The sequence below is a fragment of the Triturus cristatus genome, chromosome 8 (assembly GCF_964204655.1).
Source record: "Triturus cristatus chromosome 8, aTriCri1.1, whole genome shotgun sequence".
NCBI lineage: Eukaryota > Metazoa > Chordata > Amphibia > Caudata > Salamandridae > Triturus > Triturus cristatus.
In genome coordinates, this window is record NC_140591.1 from 1,118,515,291 (window position 1) to 1,118,532,192 (window position 16,902).

General features: G+C 43.5%; 1 protein-coding gene across 10 annotated transcripts in view; it reads left to right on the top strand.

The window, feature by feature from the left end:
• Positions 1-16,902, top strand: part of TFDP1 (transcription factor Dp-1) — a 392,616-nt gene that overhangs the window by 98,863 nt on the left and 276,851 nt on the right. For all 10 annotated transcript variants that reach the window (XM_085622724.1, XM_085622729.1, XM_085622731.1 and 7 more), the window contains exon 4: positions 3,923-4,026. In XM_085622724.1, the coding sequence (XP_085478850.1) occupies positions 3,923-4,026 (104 nt within the window). The remainder of the gene's footprint in view (positions 1-3,922; positions 4,027-16,902) is intronic.

A 16,902-nucleotide genomic window follows, 5' to 3' on the forward strand; every position in this document is an offset into this window, starting at 1 on the left:
ATCCATGAAAACCCATTTACCTTCTGACCGATCTTTAACTCCCATGCTAGGATCCCCTGGACTGCAACGCCACAAGCTGGTCGTTTTATCCCAATGCATCCCTTTGACAACCCATCTCATTTTGCCAGATCTGGTTTATTCACTTCACCGTCCTCATCCACACGTTCCCTTTTGCACTTGAAACTTTAATCATACATTACGGATAACCTGCGACAACAAAACCTATTTAAGCGTGGCGGGAGTGGATGTAAGAAAAGGTTGGCATTGTGCTGAATTTGTTCCCTACGGGTTTCTTTATGGTGTAGATGTGGGGAGTGATGCGTCTATTTTTATGCTTATGTGTGTGGTCGCTTTCAATGTGATCCCGTCCTTATAAGCCTCTTTAGTAAGTAGTAATAGTAAACTGTAGCAGTGTTTGTTATGGCCTACTTGTGGAGGCTTCGTGGACTCCCAAGTCACCAGTCCTGGATTAATAGAACCCCTACACGTATTTGACATCCATCGCTCAGATGGAAAGCTCAGAATTGGTTACGTTTCTGCACCACCGATACCCGTGGGTGTTGTCAGAAAAGGGCCTGGTTGCCTGCGAGTTTCACCGATGCCGCCCTGGGTTGGGGCCGAAGCAGCACTAAGTTTGGCGGCCTCTCGCGTCCAGGCTCCGGCAGAAGGTGAGTCGGATTCCTGGCCCTGAGTGTAACCGGCCCTTGGTGGGGCGGAGACTACTCCTGTATTCTGTGAAATGGCCACTGCGGCCTGACCCTAACTGAAGGTTGCTCTAACAAAAAGTTGCCTTTTTGAAAATACCTTGATGTGTACTGGCATGGACAACACCCTCACTCCACAGGCGTATGCCGTACTTTATGGAATACCAACTTGGCAGTTGGCTGTCAAAACATTGAAATAATTATTAAATTACGTACAAGCAACTTTTGAAACCCTATCTCATTAAATCTTGTACGATAAACTATTTAATAGAAAAAAAGAAAGCGGTTAATTTACAGTTTATTCGTTACGTGAAGTGAACACGAATGAGTTGGACATGGAAAAAAGCGTTTGTGGGTCACGTTCAAAATTTCACACACTCCATGTATCCTGCAGGTGGCGGCCCAAAACGATCTTTATGTTCTGATTTTCTTAGCCGTTTTCACACTTCTCTGTTAAGGAAGTTACCACATTGTTTTTCGAGTAGTAGCAGCAGCAGCAGCACACCCCACCATTGCACTTGCAGCATAAACAGTGCCACGTTATTACTGGACATTTGTGTGAGTTAAGTTAATAATTATTTGTAAGAACAATGAAAATGGTTATTTTTATTTTATATTTGGATTTGATGCGGTTGCCCTTTTTGGCGTAATTATATGCCAAAAGTAGGACAGGGTAAAAATAAATGGTGCTGTGCTATACAACCTGGCGACATTTGTCGTGTACGTCTTACGTGTTCTACATAAGCGAGAACTGCTAACGATGTGTTTTTGATTACTCCAATATCAGTAGAGATAGTTGAGTCATCTTGAGCACCAACGTCCTTTTTGCCCCTCTTGAACAGTGTTACTCAAAATAATTGCTTTTCTAAATATATTTATTCCGAGGTTAACGTTCACAATTAAACCAGTTGTTATTGAATGTTTGGTTGCCCAAAAACGCGCTTGGGTGTTTTCCTATATCCCATAATGCTCTCATAGTTCTTTCTCAGTGATGTAGTTTTCCATTGTTCGATGCACCCCTTAACTCTTTTGCTGCCAGGTCCCCCCTGCACCCCCCCCTCCCCTCCCTGCCCGCCGTCCCCTCTTTTGACTATTTGGGGTGGTTCGGTGTCCCGCCAAATTTGCGTCCTTTTCTTCCAACATCGAGGATTCTAAAGGTAGTAGGGTTTTGTGGATTTGCCTGGAGGGGAGTGAGAAATTAAGCTAAATTTGTATTTTGGGGGGGGGGGGGAGGAATGGGACAGCAGTCATTGGGTCAGCAGTCATTGGGTTCTCACCCTGTGCCCTCCCAAACATGGGCGCCAGCCTAAAAAGAAAAGGTTGGGGATACTAGCAGGCCACGACTTCGAAGGCGGTCATCCTTCATTATTAGTCAGAGCCACAAAAATATTAAAAATAATACACCAATGTAAGAAGACTGCGCAAGTGCTTTTAGCCATACCTAAAGCAGCATTGGTTATCTGTTCAACAAACACCTTTTACAAATACGGATTACAATGAATTCTTTTAATCAACGAGCATTGAAAATGCAATAGGTCTCGCCTTTTATTAAGTTAAAGACATTTGCTTTGCTATACAATACCATTAGCAAAGCAAATGGCTTTAACTTAACCAAAGGCGAGACCTGTTGCATTTTCAATGCTTGTTAAATCCATGTTGTGCTTTTGGGGGCAGTGGTATTTCTGCGAGCGTTGTTTGCTGGAATGCATATTCTTTTGTGCGCTACTTTGGCACACACCTGCGGGCACCCTTCTGTGGTTGAAGCGATTAAACGCCAATTATTGCAACCACAGCGCTTCTGATGGGTGGGGCTTTTAGTGGGATTGAACTTCTGAAGTGAAGAAATTTACTTTTTAGTGCTTGTTGTCCAAGTAGTCATTTAATAGTTTTATGTGTTTAGGTTCGCCGTTGTTTTGGAAGTACATGTGAAACCCTTTTTCATTAGCATCCCACTCCTTTTTAGGTCTCACCTAGACAGCGCATGCGTGCTGTCTCTTTGAGACCTACTGTATCTACACTATGGGCTTTGGGCACTGCCTATCTTTTTCATTGGTTTCTCTTACTGTACTTTGTAAATGCTGGCTTTTGTTTGGTGAATACACTTAGTAGTCCCTCCTTTTGGACTTTTGAGTGCCTCAGACTGTATCAGTTCATGAACTGAGCCATTCATGCTGACCCCATGTGTGACCTTTGGCTAAGTTACATCCCTGTTTAGCCACCGCACATTTTGGGAAGAATATCACCAGTTGTGAAGTTCGGTGACTGCCACACCCCAGAGGTGGTTTCATGCCATTGAAAGACTGCTGGCAAAATAAAGCTACGTCTGGAGAATACCACCACTACACATCAGTATGTAATACCAAAACTAACATGTGCACATTCCAAAGATTTCTTTTTAAAACAAACTGAAAAGTTGTACGACCAACAAATCTATCCACAATGTTTTTGTTGATAATTGTATTATATTGGAATTATATAACGCTTACTACCCCGACAAGGTGTCTACAGGCTTTTTTATGTCTTTCTTACTCCCTAGTAAGTGAACCCAAGCATTGCCTCATCACCACTGATGGTGCACTACAGTGTGACTATTAAAGAAGCAGTATCCCACAAATGCTGCACAGTAAAATATGTGTAAAGAATAGCCACTTATGGCGGAGACAAAGCGTAGTGTCCAAACACACTCGAACAAACAATATGAAATTGAAGTATTTATTGAATGGCAGCAGACAGAACTTCCATAGAACATCAGGGCCCAGGGATCCCAATACTGACTTAGAATTCAAATGAAAGCGTATACAGATTCTAAAATAGAATAAATACACAACCAATAATATGACAGTAGAATAATGAATCCTAGTAGTGCACCATACACCCATAGAAAGGGAAGACATGCTAGATGGAACATGAAGGCCTTCACAGTATTGCTTCTTACTACTCTTTTTGGTGATTAAATAAAATTTGGCAATGTCGAAACATGCTTCTGGCTAACATTAAAAAAAAATGTTTGTTTCCTGCTAAAGGGTTGGTCAGAGAAGCAGTTAAAACTAGGTGAAGCAATTGTAATGGAAATCTAAATTGTGGCAATGAACCCTTGAACTGTCTTGGTAAAGGAGATCATGTTCTTTTAAGAGTCATAAAAATGTGGCATTTGACTTTGCAGACGTTTTAATGCTGAAAAGCTTATGGTATTTTTTTTTTTTAATTCTTTATTTTAGGGATATCATTAGTAACTGTTCATTCCTCTACGGCAAATGCAATTGGAAAGCAGCTCCTTCCTAAAACGTTTGGACAGTCTAATGTTAATATTGCACCACAAGTTGTAAGTAGACACTTGGAACAGTTAATGAACTTTTAATGCTTTTAAGTTTTTCCTAACTATTTTCACTGTTGGCAAGGTATTTTTATGTTTTATTTTTAAAGTAGATATTTAAGATTTTAAAGAAATTGAAGACTGAAGGTGGGTGTATTGTATGTGGGACTATAAAAGATACCGTAGTTGGAGTAAGTCCAACATTGTCCTTCATAAATAGCTATGCTCCAATACCCACTACCATAGCAGTAACATTAAACGTGATAAAAGAAGTGGTCATTAGACTTGTCTTAATTACAACGGTTGCGCAATACTGCTTGACCCACTGCTAGCTCATACTCCTGAACTGTAGTTGAAGGTATGTAACTTTTTCTTTTTTTCCCTACTTTGCTTGGTAGCTGTACAATGAAGCTGTAGATGTTTGAGTGTTGAGGATTGACTTCAAGAAGCTCATCAGTTACTGGAAACTTTGCTCCCTTTTGGCTAGGTTCATCATACATAAAATAGCATATGCATACACAAATACGATGTTCTTTTTTTCATTTTATGTTCAAATGTCATTTTGTCTTGTGGCTTTTCCTCTGAGTGGGCATGGTACTGCTGGTGTGTCAGTGCGACCATAGTATTTAACTCCACAGTGGAAAGCAAAGTGAGTCCACTTCCTTTAGGCACTTATTGATGATGGCAAGCACTCTGGGATTACTCCAGGAAGTGAATGGGGTTCTCAAGAGAAATAATCAGTATAATGTAGAAGATGGTGCTCATATATGCTCAATAACTTGAATGTCCAATGAACTCTATACTTTAAAAAAAAAAAAAAAAAGACATGATTAATGGTCAGATTAAAATAATACACTTAAATAATGCATCTAAAAAAATACAAAGTTCTAGCACCATCTAAGCCAAAGGTACCTCCTCACCATCTTTATAGGTCCATTGCGCTCCGCACAAGGTTTCTAACTAAAATTGAGTCCCATTCTACATGAAGTACTGAGGATTGACAGGACTCTTATCAGAAGTGTTTTCTTCAGGAACGACATGGGACGGTTGACCATATGCAGGCAGTCAATATGCCCCAGTTCTACTTCAGAATAGCTGACTGACCCATAGAATTCTCTTTAACAAAAATAGTTGCCCCTAAAAAATTTCCCAAATCCTTTGTGTTAAAGATGAACAACCAAAGCCCAGAAATGTTTGAACGCAAAAATCCATCACCCAAGCAACAGTGGAGTCCTCTGTGGTGCATAGTCCAGTTAATGGCCCATCAAGACTATTCTTAATGGGGACTGTTGGCAGAATAGCTGTCTAGTTCTCCCTGCATTGTCTTTTATGATCTGCCTGTATTTCAAAATCTACCGCGTTCTATAGTTTTTCTAGTGCCGAACACCCACATTTAGCAACAATAGCCACTTGTCTGAATGTGGAAAAAGGGCGACTCTCACTTCAACCGCTGATAGCTTGAGAAATGGAAGTGCTAACTCAAGGCTTCAGACTGAGGATTGAGGACCATCACCTCCATCCAGTGGAGCAGGGCTTCACATTGGAAGTTTAAGGTTGTCCCTTAGTCACTGTGAAGCCACCAATAAGGTTAGGTATAGGCAACATTTGGGCATAGGAACGGTCAGACATGACGCAGGCTCCCTCCTCCTGTTTTTGTAATTTAATCTTTATAATATTCCTAAAAAGTCAAATATGTTGCAATGCATGAAGATTATCCACAACATTTTTCATTCCCTAGTGGGATAGCCCTCCAGTGAGGGATAGCAGTGCTTTCACAACATTACATTTGAAACAGCAGAGATAACAAACAAAACTTCAAAGTAATCTCTGTACTAAGAGATTCACTGTTGGGCTTAATACACTCTCATAAACTCAACTCCACGCAGTGCCCCACTCTATTCTTCTGCCTATTCTCCACCCAACTCCTTCAACTTGAGTGAAGTAAAGGTGTTTTTTTTTCAAACTGTTTTGATTGATAGCATTGCATTACATCACATCATGTATCTTTATTGTATGCATATTTATATCACGGCATCTACATGTCGATGTTCTGCTTTTTTTTCCCTACATCAATGGGTCCTAATATATTTGCAATGACCTTTACATTTTTCGTGATCATAAACAAAACATGGAATCTCCCCTACTCCCCCGGCAGCAGACGGCGACACTATTTTCTGTGGGTGTTCAGATTGGCTGGCCTAACTAATTTAACCCCTTCAGCGCGGCGCGGATTTCCGCGCCACGCTGAAGGTTCTGAGCGCGGGCGGGGCCATGACGGAACGGTTCCGTCATAAGCACAGCCCAACCGACGTGCATGACGGAACCGTTCCGTCATGCGCGTCGAAGGGGTTAAAGTGCGTGTGAGAGGGTCATTATTATTTTCTTGGGTGGGTACCTGTGAGGCGTGTGAGAATGGCTACATGGGTGTAGCTTCATCGTTGCCCTGGGTTGTTGCTACGGATGCTTCTGTTGGCATTTGTCCCTATTTCATCAAATCGCTCTTGGCATTTTCGTCCACTCTTACTGCCCAAGGCGACATTCTTCTGCCGTGAAGTAAAGTTTTAAAATTACTTTTCTCTAAATGGGAGGCATGATATCTATTGCGAGAAGCCTTCCCCACAAACTGTTGAAGGCTTCACTGTAGTTACATTCTTCTGACAAACTCCCTTTTAGTTTTTCCTCATTCCATACAGTGTCCCCAGGTGAACCCCCATTGTGGGCATTCCCCCCCCCCCCCCCCCCCCCTTCATATTGTCAAAGATTTCAGCTGAAAACTTCAAGTTGGAGAGGCATTATAAAAACTGCACACACTGAGGGGCATACATCCTTAAACTGTATTAATGTCTTTAACGTCTGTGTCAAGCTAAGCTAACTCCTGGAACAGTGAGTCGTCGTCGATAACCTTCCTCCAAAAGAAGGAACATTGCAAGTAAGAAATTCCCTGCTTGCAAGTAAGAAATTCCCTGCTTGAAATAGTCTAGCACACTGCAAATGACTTCTTGTCCTGATTCTTCTGTCTTGGTATTGGAGAGCAGCAAGGCTACCCTTCCTTCACCTTTTTGTACAATTTATTTTCCCTAGCAGATAAATTAGATAACTTAATTTTTGAGTTTAAAATAAGGCAATAAGTCCCATTGGTCCCAACCTGTACCTACCTGAAATGCCCCTAAATGTCGTTTTTAGGGCCAACCGTGAACCTTGCCTCCTCAGTCAAGAAGGAGGACCAAAGAGGTGCCCTGAAGGAAGAGGAGGACGACAAAAACTGACTTTTACCCGACCCTACTGGCCTGTCCCAACCTGCTCCTGCTGAATCCCAGTGTGTCCTGCAGTCAGCAGCCCCTCAGAACCTGGTGGTTGCCCTGCCTTCCCTAACAACACTTTGTCTCCCGGGAGCACAGGATTTGCTCACCAACAGACTGGACAAACCCACCAGTCTGCATTCCACAGCCTGAGTTTGAGTGGCCCAACACCACGTGGAGGTTTCCCCGGCTATCCTGACCTGGGGTTTAGTGATCTCTGACCTACCTCAAGTCTCCTGACACCTGCAGCCCCTTTCTGGAGGATCACCGCGACCGGAGCCGGTAAGGAAATCCTAACGCCAAAAGACCACCCTACACCCGAAGCCAAAAGACCACCCTACACCCGAAGCCCTACGGTCTTGAGTGGCCCAACAGACGGTGTCCCGGGATCCGATGACATCCCAACTTACCTCACCAATCAGTGGTCGACTCCAGAAGATCTTCGTGCCCGAGCCTGCAGTGCTTTTTTCTGACTGGAGCTTCACCATTAAAACCAACAGGGCTTCTGGCGTTGATCCAGCACCCTGCCGCCTCAGTTCCGCTGTGGGTTTACTGTGTGCTATCGTGGATCCCTCTTTGCCCTGAGCTAAACCCTAGGAGTATTGCTCCCACATCCAAGTTGCGTGCCCGTGAGCAGCCACCAACCTGAGGCCCCCTATCCCCCATTGGATAACATTGGGCCTCAGCACTCTGCACCTGGCCGCCCTAGTGCCGCTGTGGGTGTTCTTTGAGTGCATCCTTGACCCTGGGGAACCCTGGTTCTAACCCCAGAAACACAACCCCCACAACCAAGTACTTGATTTTAAACCAATAAATTCATGTTCGAGGCATATGAGCTGCAGAATACATACTTGTGCATAGATCGCCATCTGGTGTTGGGCTCGGATGTTTGCACTTTGTTGTTGTCTTGGAAGAAGTCTTTGTAGTCACGAGATACGCATGGGCATCGACTCCATCCTTAGATTGTTTTTTTCCGCCATCGGGTTCGGATGAGACTTGCTCCGCTTTGGTACCGCGTTTCCAACCCTTTTCGACGCGCAACGGCTAATGGAAAGGACTCCATTAAAAAAAGGCACCCACTGTGGAGCTAAATTTCCATACAGTAATCACCACAAGGTCTGCAACCTTTGGCTCTCGCCAGAACACGAGGAAAGGGATTGCCAGGCCTGCGCCTCTTTTCGCTCCAAAAAGACTATCAGTGATCGCCGGGCTCGACGACACGTTATGGCTCAACAGGCTACACCGGTGCCACACGACATTTTCGACGAAGGCCCGATGTTCCAGAGGCAGAGGATTCGGAGGAGCTCGACATCGTCTTTGAAGCTGATGACTCCGATTCTGATGACCGCATTACTCCAGGTCAACGAGTGAGTACAAACGTCCATGCCCCTGCCCCATCCGATAAACACAAGGCTCCGGTCAAAACTTCGCCTGAAGGCCTAGGTCGAGACCAAGGAAAAATTTCAGAAGCCCCGCCTCCGGGCCCAGCTCTGAATACAAGGGAAAAGACTTCCGGCGGCTTGGGACCGAGCAAGCTGCATGTTGGTACCCATAAAACACCTTCGGTACCGAAATCAGGGACACGCCCTATTCCTGTTACACCCAAAAAGGCCTTGGTTTCAAAATCTTCATCACTGAAGGACCATAAGGCCTCGGAACCGAACAAATGCCCAAAACCTTCGGATCCAAAGAAGATTTCGGACTGAACCGAAAAAATCTGCACCGAAAGGAGACAACCAGCAGGAAGAACTGTTTCGGACAGATCCTATTGATTCGAAACAAAATACATTACATGTTGACCCTAAAACAGGCCATATTGTCAATATCCCAGCAAAGAAGAGGAAATTGGATACCTCACACTCACCTGGGGGTACCTGTGAAGAAAAGAGACTTTACAACTTCACCCCTAAGACCCTCTTCTCCTATTCTTCATACCAAATCTTTGTCTCCTACAAACTCTCCTATACACTCTCCTAGACTCTCTCCAATACTTCCATACTCACTCTTACCACCACAGGATGAGGATGATCTGGGGGACGGGGGTGGACACAATAAGGATCCTTTAGATGACCCTGATAACACTACTCCACCACAGGATACATGGGAAAATTACAACAATCCCACAGATCCTCCAGACTTTCCTGATCCGGATGTATACCCATCTAAGCCATCCCCTCCAGATGACAATGGCTGCGCAGTATCATGGGGTTGAACTACATTCAGACCCCATGGACAAAGATTTCCTACTAGATACATTTGCTCAGTCAGAAAAATCAATACATACATTACCCGTGCTTAAAGGTGTCATTAAACATGCACCAGACATATTTAAAGACCCTGTCAGGACCAGGATGCACAATCCTCGGATTGATAATAAGTATAAACCTGCCCCTAACGATCCGATTTACATTAAAGGACAACTCCCTTTAATTCTTTGGTAGTATCATTCTTTGGTAGTATCAAACGTAAGAAAACGTGCTAAATCCCAAACCTCTGGTGATGCTCCACCTCCAGACAAAGAGTCTAAACTGCTAGATGCATCAGGCAAACAATTTGCCTCCCAAGCAGCCAATCACTGGAGAATAGCTAATGCACAAGCACTGCTTGCCAGATATGACAGGGCTCACTACGATGAGCTTGAAGATCTTATTCAACATTTACCTGACCAATACAAAGCCAAGGCCAACGATCTGGTCCAAGAGGGCAAGTTAATTACAAATGCATCCATCAAATGTGCCCTCGATGCAGCAGACACTGCATCTAGATCTGTCAACACCAGTGTCTTACTTCGCAGTCAAGCATGGTTGCGCATTTCTGGTTTTAAACAAGAAGTGCAAAGAACTATCTTAAGTCAGCCGTTTGATATAGAACACCCCAGCTGTGCATACAGCTTTGGAGAAAATGAAAAAAGACACACTGCAAAATCCATGGGAGCATTACAATCTCAAACACCACGAAGTTCCTTTCGTCGCTCCTTCTATAGGGGCGCATCCAAAAACATTAGCACAGACTCTACCTCCTCCTACAAGAGTCCCACACAAACATCCTCCAACAAGGCATATTTTAGAGGTGGGTACAGAGGAAATAATAACCAGGGTAGAGGCCGAAGTAACAACAACCGAACCTCCGCTACTACCAAACAATGACTTCCCCCTCTCCCTCCAGACCATTCTACTCCGGTCGGAGGAAGACTCTCACAGTTCCTACCTGTCTGGAACTCCATTACTACAGACAGGTGGGTAAGACAAATTATCCAGTATGGTTACTGCCTGGAACTACAGCAACTCCCTCAACCATACCGTCCAAACAACGTCCAATATCCACGGAACATATAACGCTCCTGAAACAGGAAGTTCTCTCACTTCTTCAAAAGCATGCAAGAGAACCAGTTCCCCTCCAGCATCAAGGCACAGGGGTTTACTCCCTCTTATTTTCTCATCCTCAAAAAAGTCGGTACTCTCAGACCAATACTGGACCTCAGACCTTTGAATATCTACATACAATCAGACCACTTTCACATGGTCACCCTTCAACAGGTCCTCCCACTGCTCCAACAAGGCGATGTTCTTGCCACTCTAGATCTCAAGGACGCCTACTTCCATATTCCTATACACCCTACTCACAGAAAATATCTAAGGTTTGTAGTGAACGGTCAGCACTATCAATTCAAGGCCCCCCCCCCCATTCGGAGTGACCACAGCACCCAGAGTCTTGACAAAGTGTCTAGCAGTAGTAGCCGCCCACTTGCGAAGACAACAAATTTTTGTGTTTCCATACCTGGACGACTGGCTCATAGAAGCCAAGTCATACAGCCAGTGTGTTCACCACACTCGCCAAACAATTCAACTGCTCCACAACTTGGGGTTCACAATAAACCTCACCAAGTCACATCTTCAACCGTCCTACATACATCAGTATCTAGGGGCCACCATAGACCCTTCCAAAGCCCTTGCATACCCCAATCCAGTCAGAATAGCCAGTATGCAAACCCTCCTAACAAAATTTAAAATTTCAGCCCAAACACTCGCTACCAGCTCAAGTGTTTATGCAGCTAATAGGAATAATGGCCTCTTGCATTCTCATAGTACCTCACGCAAGACTCCAGATGCGCCCTTTACAAGAATGTTTAGCACGTCAGTGGAACCAGGCTTAACGTCAACTTTCAGATGGGGTTGGTGGACCGCCGCAGACATCGCGCTCTGCAGTGGTGCAACACACAATCTTTCCAAAGGGCGGCTGTTCCCAGAACCAGTTCCACAGATACTGCTATCAGCGGACGCATCGCTTACCGGCTGGGGAGCCCATCTCTTAAACCATACAATTCAGGGCAGGTGGACCCCTCAACAAAAAGTGCTCCACATCAATCACCTAGTGTTACTGGCAATCTTTCTAGCATTAAAATCATTCCAAACCCATCTCATCAACAAAACTGTCCTTGTCCGCACAGAGAATATGACAGCAATGTATTATATACAAAAACAAGGAGGAACCCATTCTTTGCAGCTTTCTCAACTAGCGCAACGCACATGGAAATGGGCCATCCCACAAAAGATATACCTTCTAGCAGAACATCTCCCAGGTGTACACAATCAGATTGCGGATCTGCTCAGTCTTCAGACACCGCACATCCACGAATAGGAACTTCATCCACAAGTTCATCCGTTTTTTCAGATGTGGGGCCACCCAGACATAGATCTGTTCGCCACACATGCAAACGCAAAATGCCCAACCTTCGCTGCCAGGTATCCACATCCATTGTCCGAGGGCAATGCGATATGGATGAACTGGTCAGACAGATTTGCGTACGCTTTTCCGCCACTCCCGCTCATTCCATTACTAGTGCGCAAGCTCAAACAAAAGTCCCTCAAGATAATCCTGGTTGCTCCAACATGGGCCCGGCAACCAAGGTTCACAACACTCCTGGAATGCTCAGTAGTTCAACACCAAAAACTACAACTCTCTCCAGAGCTTCTTACAAAGAACCATGGAGAGATAAGGCATCCAGATTCAGCTCAACGAAACCTAGCAATCTGGCTCCTAAAGTCCTAGAGTTCGGTTACCTCAACCTCCCACGGGACTGTATGAACATTATTAAAGAAACTAGACGCCCTACTGCTAGAGCTTGCTATGCAGCCAAATGGAAAAGATTTGTCATTTACTGCAATAACGACAAAATTGACCCACTAGATGCTTCAATTCAAAACATTATTTGCTATTTACTGCATCTACAAAGATGTAATCTGGCATACACATCCATAAGACTACATCTTGCTGCTATTGCCGCTTACCTACAAAACAGACATTTGTCATTGTTTAGGGTACCTACCATCAAAGCGTTTATGGAAGGCCTTAAAAGGATAATTCCTCCCACAATCCCACCCTCTCCAGTGTGGAATTTAAACATTGTCCTTACTAGACTCATGGGTCCTCCATTTGAACTTCTGCATAAATGCGAACTGCAGTTCCTTACATGAAAAGTAGCTTTGCTTGTCGTAATCACCTTAAAACAAATCCGAAATTCCTTCCCAAAGTAATCTCTGCTTTCCATCTCAATCAATCTGTGGAATTACCCGTTTTTTCCCCCAAAACCAGATTCTGTAGCAGAGAGCCCTTCACACACTTGATGTCAAAAGAGCTATACTTTATTACATTGACCGAATTAAACCCTATAGAAACACAAACCAACTGTTTGTAGCTTTCTCTCCACCTCATAAAGGAAACCCCATCTCCAAAGCTGGAATTGCCAGGTGGATAGTCAAATGTATTCAAATATGCTACCATAAAGAAAAACTCACATTAACAATTCCCCTAGAGCGCACTAAACACGCAAACTAGGGACTTCCATGGCATTCTTAGGAAACATTCCCTTAGATGACATTTGTAAAGCGGCATAAGAAGAAGCAACAATATCTCAACTGTTATCATTAAGGGAGTGAATTAGACACGTATGTGCAATACATTACAAGGAAGGACGAAGGGAGACTCAGGATTTGTTTATGAAATGTGCACATGGCATAATTAAAGTCACAAAATAAAAGGGTACAGTTGTAACAGCACTGTAGGCAAGGAATGCAAAGGCAGCCCAAATTGGACTTGGTGCACAATTGTGCTCGTGACACAAAAAAGTGGCGACGCAAGTGACTGTGAAATCAGCAAAAGGCGCACGGTGACAAAATGGTAAAATATGTACAGTGAAATTAGGTTCAAGGCAATGATTTACAATGGTTAGTTAGGTAATGACTGAGTAATTTAATTGAACCACGCAAGGTTATGCGCCGTCAGTTGCGCTGAGTAGTCGACGTTTCGATCCTACTAAATCAGGATCATCTTCAGGACTGGGTTGCAGGCTAAACCGTGCTGAGGTTCAGGTTGAGTGATATGTGCAGGGTCAGGGGGGTGGTCCAAAGGTGGCACGGCGTGTAATGTCTGCGTATTGTGGAGAAGGAGGCTGGATGGGACACGGTCCCGTGTCCTCAGTCTGGCAGGAGGGATCAATCCAAGGGGAAAGGAGGTGTGGAGCGGCTAATTGCGTGGAGGCTCCGACGAATATCCAAAGTCCTTGGGAGAAACAGGGTCTGGGCTTGCGGCCTCTGTGTGGCTATGCCGTGAGCGCGGTCGGCGTCGGCGGCATGGGGGATATAGGAAGCTGGAGCTTTTCTGTGCCCCACGAAATTGGTGCGGATGCGGGAGATCGTATGGTGTGGACTTAATCCAGCGAGTGTGGAAACGCTCTGATTAGCGTTAGACCGCAACATGGTCTACGCCACACACCTTCACCAAACACTATTGTGTAGATGTGCAGGCAAAACAAGATCTGTGGGCCAGGCTGTTCTTAACACTTTTTCATACCACTGCAACAGATACAGGTGACCACCGCTAAGGGAGAACACTTCTATACAGTCTATGTACAAGAATGTATTCTGCAGCTCATATGCCTTGAACGGAAAATGCTACTTACCAGTATGCATCTGTTCTTGGCATGTAGAGTTGCAGAATCACATACGCCCACCCGCCTCCCCAGTACCTCTATCTGTTCCAGGGTTATCTTACTTAGATACATTACACATGGACATATTTTCTGTTTCTTACAAACCCCATCATTTCCCTTCATGGCGAAAAACAATCTAATGATTGAGTCGATGCCCATGTGCACTATCGTCCAAAGGAGGAGTCGCCCATCTTGTGACTACAAAGACTTCTTCCAAGACAACAACAAAGTGCAAATATCTGAGCCCAACACCAGATGGCGATCTATGCACAAGTATGTGATTCTGCAGCTCTACATGCCAAGAACAGATGCATACTGGTAAGTAGTATTTTCCTTCTTCCCATAGGATTGCATTGACTGCCTTTCTGTGAAATAAGTTCTAAGTGTGGAGTGTGAATTGTATGAAAACTTGAGAAACTGTGTTTACAAAAACTGACTGACTTAACTTTTATCTTAGAAATGTCCCAGTGTGATATCTAGGCCTATCGCACTGAGTAGAAAAAGTATCTAAAAAGAAATCACAAAGTAACTGAAAAGTAATTCCAACTGTTTCTGAACATTTGAACTACCTGTGGCTGCATTATACCAGAAAAGTACTATTGTACTTACCTATACCAAGTCTGGCTTGGTTCCAAAAATAAAATACAACAAAGAAATATTTTTATACAAAACAATTGGTCTGAGTTCAGTCTTTGAGTGTGTGACTTAATTTCTTGCCTGGGTGTGTACAATAAATGCATAACACGGCCCTCAGATGAAGCCTTACTGCTCTCCCACACTACCACAAATAGAGAGTAAGGTATTATCTACTTTTACCTCTTTAAGCCTTTGAGGATCCACTGGACTCTGTGCACACTATATTTTACTTTGATATAGTATATACAGAGCCAGCTTCCTACACCTTTCATCTTCAGACCGGCAGTTAGCGAGGTAGCAGTTGTACAGAAGTTATGCTAGAGTGTGAACACTTTTTGAACTTTTCTATAAAGGGGCTAAACAAAATTCCCAGTACCTGGAAAAGGCTCTGAGCAAGGCTGATCCTTTACTTACCATGCTCCTGTGATAGAATTTAGTTCACCTTTATTGAGCAGATTCATTAATTGGTTGGTGTACTTTATTACAATCTGCATGTGCTTATCAGTAGATATACATGAACACTTTCCGGTCCCTCATTTATTTTTCAGTCACCACAGTATGCTTAGCTGTCTCAGCGTCCTAATGCATCCCCTGTCAAATAAGTTATTGTTTACCTACTATCAATAATTGACGTTTTAAAAATATGTAAAATAATTTCCAGTCATTTCAACAGCATTTGATAATGCATTACAATTGTAGTAAAGCATAAAAAACCTATCCTCTTTTCAAAGGACCAATTTTCAGTTGGGGCACTCATGAGCTTTGTGTTTCACCAAGTCGTGTTACATGTTTTATCTGAGAGAAGACCAAAACCATGTGTATGTGCTGTGCTTTTTCTCAGATGTGTCCTATCCAGGTAGATAAGGATCAATTTCAAGAATGTGCAGTCCGCTATTCAATTACACATTTCATTTGGAAGCATGCTTGCTTTATTTTGTGCATTTATATATGTGTGCTTGTTGTGAAACTGTAAAGACCTACCTACATCATTTAGACTCCTCATTTTAGGTCACAAAATTGCTAGTAGCTTAATTGATCATACTTGACCTTAAAAGGGGCGCCTCATAGAGCTTTTCCTGTGAAAATTCATGGATTTCCAATTCGTTATATCACAGTTTTGATTCCAAGGTAGATGGTTGCTTATTTCTGCTTGTGATTAGTGCTGTTTCAAGTCGTGTTATTTATAGCCTTTGCAAAGTGCTGTCCTAAATATCAAGCACCTGTCAGTTAAACTTAAAAGGATGATATTTAATGAGAAGGCATTTAGCTCAGTGAAGTCTTTTGACTCTGTGGGAGAAACCATTTACCAGAATGTAAATCTTAATCATAAGTTAGCGCGTCCTATGTGTAACTACTTGGAATTCCATTTGGCCATTCGGCATAGGTCAGTTTAATTTCCCACGATGTTGCCAATTACAGCCCGAGTGATGGTGTATTAGCAGTTCATATGGCCACTTGCATGACTTGGTTGGGTTTGAGGCTCAAGGCATTTGCACCTCTCCTGTCTTCCCAATCTTCCTGTGCTCTTGGCTGCTTAACATTATTTGTACATTCCTGCTCACAATGCATGAGATAATTCGGATCCTCTGCACCTTCATTAAATTCAGTGTTATCTACATGTACTGTTGATTCGTACAATGAATTTCATCTTTTGCTGGTTGAAATATCACATTTCTTTTTATAGTTGAGAATTCTTCTTACATTTTGTTCCCTAGTTGGTGTGTCATGGTGCGTGGCCTTGGCACTAGGCATCACGTCTTCTTTCAATATGGAAAAATAACAAGGGGCTACTGGCCCATGGTCTTCTGATCCAAGTCTTCCTGCAAGTGTTCAGTATTTCTTCTTTAAGTCCTTTTGGATTTCGACCACCCTCTAGTTATTTTTAAGGCTCTTCACACATTATCTGAAGTCCTCTTTAAGAGTGTTGAATTCATCAAATAAGTCCGACAACTGCATTTTAAG